Genomic DNA, 12365 nt, shown 5'->3' with positions numbered 1-12365 from the left:
CATTCGACGCGTCTTGCTAAGACAATTCGAATGGTTGTGGTTTCATCCTTTTATGATCACTGGATGATGAGATATTCCGCTTAAACGCTTTTTTTGGAGTTTTGGAGTTTCAGCGTTTAGACAAGCAACTCTACAAGTGGGAAGAGTGATTGTCATTATTTATTGGTTTGGAAATGGCCGGTCTTTATATTATTTTATGAAGACCTTTATCAGATTAATAGGTTTATTCAATATAAAAATTATTTATTATATGAAGACCGGTATGAGGACTGGTCGGTTCACAGGACCAGTTCTACTGCGCCACAAAAAAATGCAAGACCGCGGTCCGGTCCTACAAGTCCTGGGACCGACCGGTTCAGGACCGAGTAGGACTGGTAGGACCGATGACCATCCTTAACCTAATCCCTGTATCTTCACGCTATTGGTGCTAACGTCTGCAGTAAAATTTTTTTTATTTCCATGATCATGGGAATCGAACCTGCGACCTCACCATACTCAGGCTTAATGAGGGTCTCAGTAACCAACTACTGAGATAGGGTGATCAACCCTATATATGTGCTGATTTGTCTACTCTGCATTAAAAAGAGTTATTGATTGATTTTCACAATTTTTGTTACTCAAAATTGTTTTATAATACCAAAAAATCATCTGATTGATGATCACTTGACTAAATAATAAGTTGAACAAAAACTTACATTTGTGAAACTTAAATTATTAAATGTAAAAGAGCTGTGAAAAAACCCATTTCACTAATAAAAAACCCATTTCTCATATATATGGAATTTTTAACATATATTATTAAAAAGTAAGTATATTTTAATAAAATATAAAGTAAAATAAAAATTTATATAGCCTTAGTAGCTATAAATGTTTATAAAAGTATAATAAAAATATCATATAAAAGATGGTATCATAATAAATATTTTCAAACAATAAAAATAATTATTTTATGTCAGAGTTTGTATTACTATCTTTAAACGCAAATATATCAAGATTCACTGATCCGTTTTCTATAATTTTAGGCTCGTTGGAAAGCCCTTGTTCTGGACTTTATAGGCGAAAAAAGAGCTCGCCGATTGAATCATTAGATCCGGAGATATTTACGTTTAAAGTTGAGGTACGAACTTTTAACATGCTTAAATGCAAATATCTTGGGATCCACTGATCCATTTTTTATAAATTTAGGCTTTTTGGAAAGCCTTTGATCTGGTCTATATGAACGAAAAAAGAGCTTGCCAATTGGATTACTGGATCTGGAGATATTTACGTTTTAAGTTGAGATACAAATTTCTAACATATATAGTAAATGCTAAGAATTATATTAATTTAAAAGAAATATTTACCAAATTATAGTATAATAACATTAAATAAAAATTTTTTAATATTCATTTCCAATTTACTGTATATTATATAGTATTTTGTATAATAAAAATGTAATAAAATCAATATTTTAATTAAAGGTAGACAAATCAGCCCATATGAAAAACCTGAGAAATAAGCATTTCTTCTATTTCATTAAGTCCTTTAAGTTTGTTGGGAATGTCACCTGGATGCATATTATTACCCTCAGGAAACTTTTTTGACGTGCTGTCTGTATTTTTTTCATAATAATAGCATTTACATATCCTTTAACAAGCGGTAATAAAGGTATTTACTCTTGACATACTTTGCAAATCATATGGGCTGATTTGTCTACCTTTAATTAAAATATTGATTTTATTACATTTTTATTATACAAAATACTATATAATATACAGTAAATTGGGGTGAGTATTAAAAAACTTTTATTTAATGTTATTATACTATAAGTTGGTAAATATTTCTTTTAAATTAATATAATTCTTAGCACTTACTATATATATTAAAACTTTGTATCTCAACTTTAAACGTAAATATCTCCAGATCTAATGATCCAATCGGCAAGCTCTTTTTTCGCTCATATAGACCAGATCAAGGGCTTTCCGAAGAGCCTAAATTTATAAAATACGGATCAGTGGATCCCAAGATATTTGCATTTAAGCATGTTAAAAAGTTTGTACCTCAACTTTAAACGTAAATATCTCTGGATCTAATAATTCAATTGGCGAGCTTTTTTTTCACCTATAAAGTCCAGAACAAGGGCTTTCCAACGAGCCTAAAATTATAGAAAACAGATCATCAGTGAATCTTGATATATTTGCATTTAAAGATGGTAATACAAACTCTGACATAAAATAGTTATTTTTATTGTTTGAAAATATTTATTATGATACCATCTTTTATATGATATTTTTATTATACTTTTATAAACATTTATAGCTACTAAGACTATATAAATTTTTATTTTACTTTATATTTTATTAAAATATACTTACTTTTTAATAATATATGTTAAAAATTCCATATATATGAGAAATGGGTTTTTTATTAGTAAAATGGGGTTTTTCACATCTCTTTTACATTTAATAATTTAAGTTTTGCAAATGTAAATTTTTGTTCAACTTATTATTTAGTCAAGTGATCATCAATCAGATGATTTTTTGGTATTACAAAACAATTTTGAATAACGAAAATTATGCAAATCAATTCAATAACTCTTTTTAATGCAGAGTAGACAAATCAGCCCATATTAATCGCTAATAAAAGACAAATCAGCCCATATGTATTGTAACATATATTATCATTTTTATGCAAAAATCCTGCAACATACTGATTTCTTCTTCGCTCATGGTAGTGATGGCTAAATGTGGTATAGGCTGTGAGTCTGAATTCCTGTTATTATTTTTCATATAAATTTCCTTTATTTCTCGTTCTTTATGATTTTGTTATGTTTGTTAGTTGATGTTTCGTCCTTTTAATATATTTCAGTTTTTTAATTTATGAGTTTATTTATGCGCAGCTTGTCTATGTTAGTTTTTCTGATTTTTCCAATTTTCCTGATCACTGTTAGTTTCTGTCATTTTTTTTTCTTTCTTCACAAACATTTTGAAGATACTCCTCATATTGTTGTTCTATTTCCCTTGCTCTTTTTTGCCATTTTAATTCTTGTTCTCATGCAAGTCATTTTGTTCATTATTTATTAGTCTCTTGGTTTTTTTTATTTCGTTTTCATATAGTTTTTGCTTTGTGATTTTGTAGTTTTGACATTCAAATTGTTCTGTTCTAATTGTTCTATATTTGTTAAAATATGATTGTTTTATACATTAATTAATCTAATTTATTACTAGCTGACGTGATAATCTAATTGATTGATTTATTTTATTACTAGCTGACATGATTATCTAATGAAATTTATTAATTATTTTATGTTCTATGCTGTATTTGGATAAATTATATTTTAATTTAAACTTTTTCTCAATACATTGGTTTGGTTCTTTAACTGTGATAATTATTCTTTTCAGCGTCATAAATCACGTGATAAGTTCTGGATTTACGTAACAGTTTACCGTTATCCTTAGTATATATGTTAATCTTATAATTTTATATATATTAATATAGTAATTATTAAAATATATTTTCTAAATAAAATTAATTATAAACTATCAAAATAATTGATTTTTTTTAATAATTTAGACCAATTTATATCTATTTAACACTTAATTTATAATAAAACATATTTCCAATTTTTATAAAATGCTTAATTTATAAGATGATGCATTACTTTTGTAGTTGTTGTCTGAAGCAAAGTGAAGGACAATATATGTTTACGCACTATAAAAAAATCAATTACATGAGTTTCTCTGTTCACCACATGATCGTTATCCAATAAAATTGGCAAATTTTAGTTTTTTGTTCTAAACTTACAACGATTTCCGTTTTCTAGTTATATTTTTAATTTTAGATAAATTGTGTTATACTTGAACAATTAACAAATCAATTTACATTAAATTTAGTATATTTTGATAGTTCATATGATATTTAAATTTTTATAATGTTTGATTTTAAATTGATGTTGATATATAAGATTAAAATTAAATATTCAAGGAGGACACTCCGGACGTCACATATATAATTCACATTTGAGTTTTAGCAAATTCAATCAAAATTAGGTTAAACTCATAATTTTAGAAAGAGCAAATTGATTGAAAATTAATTAATAGTCATAATTATAAGTTTTAGCAAATTGTATTGATTTTACAAAGTCATATTTTATATTTGAGCAAATTGGTACTTTTTTTTAAATTTAACTTATCCTTTGTTTTTAACTTTATAAATAATATTTTTAAAAATATTAGTTTCAGGGTCTGGGTCATATTTTGGCCAAAATTAAGTATAATTCCGGCCAAAATTAAGCATAATGCGGGCCAAAAACTGTCCTTTTAGTTTCGCAACATTTTATTTTTTAATAATTATTTATTTAATTTATTATTTTTATTAATTATTTTATCTATAATCTACATATTTTAATTATAAAAATTGGCAGTTTAATTTATATTAATCATTTATTTTTTTATTGATAATAAAAAAAAAGATTATTAATTCATATTTTGAGTTTTAGCAAATGGGGTTCCTTAATGTACAGTGAGGGTGTACGATATTAAAGTACGAACTGACCGGAATTAACGTTAACGCTATCACGTGCAAGTGCATAACTCCTAAACTCGGGCCAGTTCGTACGTTAATATCGTACACACTCACTGTACGTTAAGGACGCCCTTAGCAAATTAGTATAGATTTGAAATGTGATAATTTGATTTTTAGCAAATTAGGTCTATTTTAGCAGGAGCAAAAAGTACTTAAATTCATGCAGATCAGTTATGAGTTATATATGTGATGTTCAGGATCCTATTCAAGGTGATGCATTATTTATATGAACTACTATATAAATTTATTTTACTTTTTTTTTAGTTTGCATATTATAGTATATTTTATAGCATATCTGAATTTTTACTTTTTTTTTTAGTTTTGTGTATTATAGTATATTTTATAGTATATCTGAATTTATAAATTGAATTGTAATTGAATTATATTTGAATTATATTTGATTTATATAATAAGTTTAATTAATTTATGTCTAATTAATAGTATCAAATTTAGTAGTATTTGTTGATTTATACATCAGGAAATTTGTTTAGGCGTAATTTAGTGTAATATTTCGGAGGTAGTGTAAAATTTTGAAATATTACACTAAAAACGTAATATTACAAAAGTTTACGCGTTTAAATTTGAATAATTATAGTAATTTAAGAATATCTTGCTATCTACTGATCCAATCAAGACGATCTATAGCTCATTGGAATCAGCTCATCAAGACGAATCGAATGGTAGTAAAATCATATCTCTACGTTTGATAGATGACTTTCTATTAATTTAAAACTTTATTGCATACTATAGAACGTTCTATCAACTGTAGAAATGCGAATTTACTACCATTCGATTCGTTTTAATGAGCTGATTCCAATGAGCTATAGATCGTCTTGATTGGATCAGTAGATAGCGAGATATTCTTAAATTACTATAATTATTCAAATTTAAAAGCGTAAACTTTTGTAATATTATGTTTTTTGTGTAATATTTCAAAATTTTACACCACCTCCGAAATATTACACTAAATTACGCCTAAACAAATTTCCTGGTGTATCTGATTTATATCTGATTTTTTATTTTGAATTATATCCAAATAGCAATCACTTAAAACTCAAATGGAACATTACTTTTTAAAATATTGGCCAAAATTATTATAAATCAGATAAAAATCAGATAATCAATTTTTATCTGATTTGGATTATTTTGGCTAGTGGTTTTTGTTCTCTGGCTTTTAGACGAAAGAGTTTTATAGCTGATTGTAAAATTGTAAGACCACCCTATGATTTTTTAATTTGAAAATTTGATATTTTGAATTTTTTAAAAACCAGTAAAAAATCAAGTTAAAAACCTGTTTATTCAACTCCTTAAATAAAAATAAAAATATATCATATGATTCAATATAAATAAATTACTTTAAAATCTTTATTAATTTTAAGGAGTTAAAGTTATTACCAAAATAGGTATTTAAATTTGCTTTTTTACTAATTCTTGAAATATTTAAAAGGCAATTTCTATTCGTACACGGGTGTCTCAAACACGGCATCACATGATTAATAAAAAATTGATTTTTTCAGGCATTTAAACATGTATCACGTGATAATATTTTCATTGTGCGCAAAATTTTTTTTATTATTTTTATTATAAAATTTAAATGCACATACATGCATATACATACTATTAAAAGTGCGCATACATGCTATAATTTAACAACTATTTTAACATGTCTTCGCATAATGTCCATATTGCTTGCACTTTCCACATTTTTGCCCTTTTGTATTATTTGTTTCCTCTTTTACTATAACGTTATCTGTTATCATATTAACCTTTGTACTATCCTTTAAAACCCGTTTTCCCAAAGTTTCTACACTAGATTTAAACCTTTTTGGAGGTCGTCCTTTATGTTTAGTAATAGCAGGATTATTAATATCAGTAAAGGTTTCTTGAGTTTCTTGAATTTCAACATTCTTATTATGTATATCATAGATAAAAGACTTGAGTAAATTCATCAACTCATGTTGCATATTGGCTTTAAGTGCACAATCAATAGCTTTCTTTGATAACCCAAACAATTCTGCATAAATAGCTTTAGTTGATTTTATAGCCAAATTAGAAACATGTGAATCAACCCGAAATGAAAAAAAGTGTTGAAAGGTAATACTTTTTTCCATTCCTACTCTATCTTCTGTTTGTGTACCACATACTGAAATAGGAGAAAGATTATCTAACTGAATATTGATATTTAAGTACCATCGGCTTGGAATAATATTCATGTGAAATGCCGCATGTTGAGAATAAGTACCAACTCGAAAAAAATGCCAGCATATTAATCCTTTATTGATCAAGAGAAGGCAAGTGCATAAATGTGTTCCTTCATCAAGCAGAACCACATAATGACCAATTCCTTGAGTTCCAGTTGCTCGAACAAACCATACTTCTAGGATTGCTTCTGGTAGTATATTCTTAATCAAGGATTTGAAAAGAATTTGTCGAACATCTTGTTCTTATTCCCTGATTCCATTGCTTATCTCTTCATTATCAATCTCCACCTATAAGGTAATTGTTAGTTTAAGATTATTATAATCAACACTAATAGAACCACTTACATCTATTAAGTTTTGCCATATTAATATCATAATATACAGACTAATTCATTTGTGATCTTTGTTTTCCAAGCATTACAGGCGTTAAAAAGACCTTCATGACATTATCTACAGAACTAAAAAATCTTGTATTTAGCATTGGCATACCAATTGTAGGTATGGCATTTTGTTTAAGTTCAAAATATTCAAAATGTTCTTCATTTCTAACGTGATCTTTGATACTAAGTAGTAAATCATATAATGAAGTAGCTCGATCAACTTTATCATGTATATCAGTATATGTCTGTTGATTGACTCAATTCTCTGTATGCTTTGTGCTCCAGTAGTAAATCTTTTATGAATCCAAGGTATTGCCCAAGACTCTTTATTAATATAAAGTGTATCAGACAAATACTTTGCTGCTGCTGAATATTGATCAATTAATTGATTCTATCGAAGTTCAAATAGGTCTTCACAAAGAGAATTTCTGCATATATAGAACTTATGGCGAAATTCTTCAAACTTATTTCCTAATTTTCCCTAGAGTTTTTTTCGAAGATTCAAATCAATATGAAAAATGCACAATAGATGCTTGGTATTCACATAAATTTCTTTAATTGATTGAATCATAGAAGGATCTGAATCAGTAAAAATAATTCCAGGAGAAATACCTGTTTCAGTAAGAATAGTATCAAATAACCATCGGTATGTATTTAGTGTTTCATCATCAATTATAGCAGTTGCAACAATTCGTGACTTGTAGTTATTATCAACTACAGCTATGATGCAAAGCATCATTTGAAATCTGTTTGTATTGTAGGTGGTATCAATAATAGTAACATCATTGTATTTGTTATATAGTTCCTTTTGTGTAGGTGACATCCACAAGAGAGATTTTAGTTTTCTTGAGACAGGATCTAGCCGAAGTTTCACAATCTATAGTGGATTGGAATCCTTTCATTGCATTAATAGTTCAAGCATCTGGGAAGCATCTGTATCTCCAGGGTTATTTTTTTGACAAAATTGATAGATTGCGTTATACAAATCCTTTTTATATATAGGTTGATCTGGATAGTCATGCTTAAGTAAAGGATAAATAGATGCTGAGTCCATTCGACCTTGAATCACATACTTTTCAATATTTACCAGCATTTCAGGCATTAATTTTCAAAATCGCGGTGCTATTTCATGAACTATTGAAGTAAGTGAGTGATTATGTTCATTATTAAAAGAATTGATCTTTATAACACCACTTAGAGGAGGGCCCTAAATGACGTCATTTAATTTTTGGAATTTTTGTCCCCCCTCCCTTCATTATCTTACTATTTAAGGAAAGTGTGTAACTTTATATACAAGTGACCATATTTTAATATCTAACACGTCAAATAAATATTTCAAATACATTTTTAATAAATTTTACAATCAATACATTATACCGCAAATTATAAATTTTATTATGCTAAATACTTGTAATTAAAAAATATTTTACTATTGAAAATTAAATTTGAAATGTAAGATGATCCTGTTCCCATGGTTGTGATTTTTTTATGCCACTTCTTTTGTATTTACCATCACGTATATCATTTTTTGCATTGCCATTAGCCTCAACATTAGCATATTTATGCTGAGTATGTGACATTTCACCTGCATGAACCTTCGGGATTGTATTATTTTCTTTTTCCTGCACCATTCGCACAATCTTTTCTCTTCCATTTTGATGCATAACCTTAGTATGTATTTTTAAAAACGCCTTTGTTGGAAAATACTTACCACATTTTTTGCATACAAGCTCATCATAAATTTCAGAAGAAATGCTTGGGCAATGCATATCATAGCCAGGAAGTCGATCATTAACATATTCCAGTGTATGCAGCAAACTTAGAAAGTGTTTATCTTTACCTTGCACAACAGGAGGAAGAAAACCACTATTCAGCGATAAAAAGTCAAAAACATCCGGAGCTCTTGGTGGTCTACAGCAATCCCTGTTATTGCATTTGCGTAAATCAAGTGAATATTTGCAAATTTGTGAATGACGATCAATCCAATCCCACATCACTTCAGTATCTAAAAAAATATTATGATCATGTCCATCAATATAAGTAACATCAACTGGATGCCCATTGATAAGATCACGATTTCAAATTTCACAAAGATGGTCTCCGGCATGCTTGAAGTTTTTATGAGCAAGTTCTTCATCAATTATAGTACTTTGCCCATTCATGTTACCAAGGTGATTTCCATAATTAAAAGTATTAAACACAATTCCTGCCAACTTTCCAGAAAGTTATGCCATGCTTCGTTCTACTAAGTTATATGCTGACTGTTCCGGTGCATGTGTTCACACTGTAAGATAATCCAAATCAAGTTTTTTAAACAATAGTGCATATTTCATAATATTGGCCAGAAACTGAGGATTCTTATCAGGTCCACCATCCGTTAATAAACACCAAATAGGTTTAACAATACCATCATGATGCGTAAATTCATGGAAAGACTCCTTTTCAGTGATTTTTACAAGGTCAACCATATGTGTTTCACATGAGGTTCCCAAAAAGTATTCAGGGCGAACAAATATTCTCATTTTACCAGAGTGTAAGGAATCATTGGTGTTACTAGGATTAATCACCAAATAAACGGATGGAATTAGTTTATGCTTAGTACCCTTTGGAAAATCATGGTCAGGAACGGATACAGGTTCGTTTACTGTCTGTAAAGTTTTAAATGATTTTCCAACTGCTGCGATCCCTAGTGGAACCTAATGATCACCTAAAATTATTAAAAAAAAACCAAAAATAGCATAAAAAACTTCTCTACCTTGGCTTTGTCATCCTGTGAAATCAGAACAACATCTTGCGAAAATACTGAAGCTAAGGATGGCGCCGAAATTGCTTTTCCAAATCTGCAGTATTGCGGATTTAAGAATTGAATTGCGCATATGAGTCCGCATATCCGCAATGAATCCGCATATCCGCAATGAATCTGCAAGTCCACAATGAATCCGCAAATCAATACTGTATCGCAAATCCGCAATGAATCCGCAAGTCTGTAATGAATCCGCAAATCAATACTGTATCACAAATCCGCAATGAATCCGCAAGTCTGTAATGAATCCGCAAATCAATACTGTATCACAAATCCGCAATGAATCCGCAAGTTCGCAATGAATCCACAAATCAATACTGTATCGCAAATCTGCAATGAATCCGTAAATCAATACTGTATCGCAAATCCGCAATGTTAAATAAAATAATATCAAGTAAAAAACCATCAATTCAAAATAAAGAATTCGTCATCCCGACATATTAAAAATTGTTGAAATTAGAAGTGTTATTTTTATAATTTTTTTTTTGTCAAAGTTATTATACTGAATTAAACATACTATTTATTCATCACAATCAACTTCGTCTGATGATGATATCATGCTATACCAAGACTTCTTTGATTCAATTTTATACACTTTTTACTCGTAATATTTCTGGACAATTTTTGTCCACTTTTTTTCTATCATTTTTGGACATCCATCGCTTCTGGACAATTTTGTCCACTTTTTTTTCTATCATTTTTGGACATCCATCGCTTCTGGACAATTTTGTCCACTTTTTTTTCTATCATTTTTGGACATCCATCGCTTCTGGACAATTTTGTCCACTTTTTTTTCTATCATTTTTGGACATCCATCGCTTCTGGACAATTTTGTCCACTTTTTTTTCTTGTATCATTTCTGGTCACCTTATTCCTCGTATTGTTTCTGGACAATTTTGTTCAATTTTTCTCTTTGTCCAGTTAAATTTACAAATTTTCATATTATTGAAATTTAAACTTCACAATTTACAATTAGGCGTGATCTTAATCAATCAACATCTTGTACTACTAAATCAAACTTTAAAACGATATTGATGACAAACTCTTTTAATTTCAAGTTTTGCTCTTTATAACGTCATGTCAAGCGGTCCTTCTAAGGTAAGCAAAAGTCGACCACTATCAGATGTATGGTGTAATCATATGATACAAGGTAACGTGCAGTCGAGAGGACACTATTCAGCGACGTGTAGTTACTGTCGACAATACTGGAGACAAGGAAGGCCCCAAGTCCTCAGTGCACATTTGGCAAACCACTGTAAAAAATGCCCCGATGATGTTTCATTGTATTTTGCCAAAATTGTCAGGAAAAATCTTGCTAAAGAAGAAAAAGAAAGCGCAGATGAAGATGAATCAGATTATTCTAACAAAAGGGTTCGACAAACGGGAATTAAGAATTTTTACGGAGGAGGTAAAATAGAAAAAGGACGGAGTGATGAATTAGACCGGGTGATAACGAAAGCCTACGTGATGTGCAACATACCCTTTAGCACAATCGATAATCCTTGGTTTATCGACATGATAAAGGCGCTGGAGCCAGGATACGATCCACCTTCACGACGAGTACTAAACGGTACTTTATTGGAGGCGGAATTATCCAGAGTCAATGCACGAGTCAACAATGAATTAGAAAAAGAGTCTAATTTTACTATCGGTAAATCTATAATTTCTATAATTGCTTCAAAATATTTTATTAAAAAAATAACTATCCATATATTTTTTATTAGCTCTTGATGGTTGGACAGACCCTTGAGGGAATAGCTTATGGGCGTTTATTTTGCTGACACCATCGAGAAAGGAATATCTATTACAACTTGAAGACCTTTCTAAAAATTCACATACCGCTGAATATTTATCAAAAGTTATAAATGATATAATTTGTAAAGTGGGTATAAGCAAAATTGTCGCTATTGTCAGTGACAATGCTGCCAATGTCGCAGGTGCCCGTCGAATAATCACGAATGAATATCCATCCATTATCAATATACGATGCATCGCCCATTGCATCAATCTGATAAGTAGTGATATTGTCATAGTAGATCAAGTTAAATGTCTTGTAAAACGAGCAAATATTTTAACAAGATACTTCAAAAATTCAACCCTTGCCAGCACTTGGCTTAAAGTTGCGATTGATGCAAAAAATATTGCAGGTGGAGGGCTGAAAACGTACATCGAAACAAGATGGACGACAGTCCATGAATGTATATCTTCGGTGTACAGATTAAAAGATGCTTTATTACATGTACGTATACTTTATATTTAAATTAGAAAATTTCTAAGTTTACACGGGGTGTTTGTACACGGGTCATATAAATATAATTTTTAATAGACTAATTTTTTGTTTTTTAATTTGAAATTGAATGCTACCGACATTATACTCTTTTACTTTTTATTCTTATTATATTACAGATAAATATATGT

The 12365-nt window shown here is 29.3% G+C and overlaps 1 protein-coding gene across 1 annotated transcript; it reads right to left on the bottom strand.

The window, feature by feature from the left end:
* Positions 1-8583: 8583 nt before the first annotated feature.
* On the bottom strand, positions 8584-8808 carry OCT59_007421 (uncharacterized protein; the record flags this gene model as incomplete). The annotated part of the gene is made up of 1 exon (XM_066148575.1): positions 8584-8808. One exon carries the CDS (start codon positions 8806-8808, stop codon positions 8584-8586), a length of 225 nt encoding a protein of 74 aa, XP_065998689.1.
* Positions 8809-12365: the final 3557 nt, after the last annotated feature.

Source organism: Rhizophagus irregularis, chromosome 15 (assembly GCF_026210795.1).
Source record: "Rhizophagus irregularis chromosome 15, complete sequence".
Lineage (NCBI taxonomy): Eukaryota > Fungi > Glomeromycota > Glomeromycetes > Glomerales > Glomeraceae > Rhizophagus > Rhizophagus irregularis.
The sequence above is the reverse complement of the archived record's forward strand: the minus strand, read 5'-3'. Positions and strand labels throughout refer to the sequence as shown.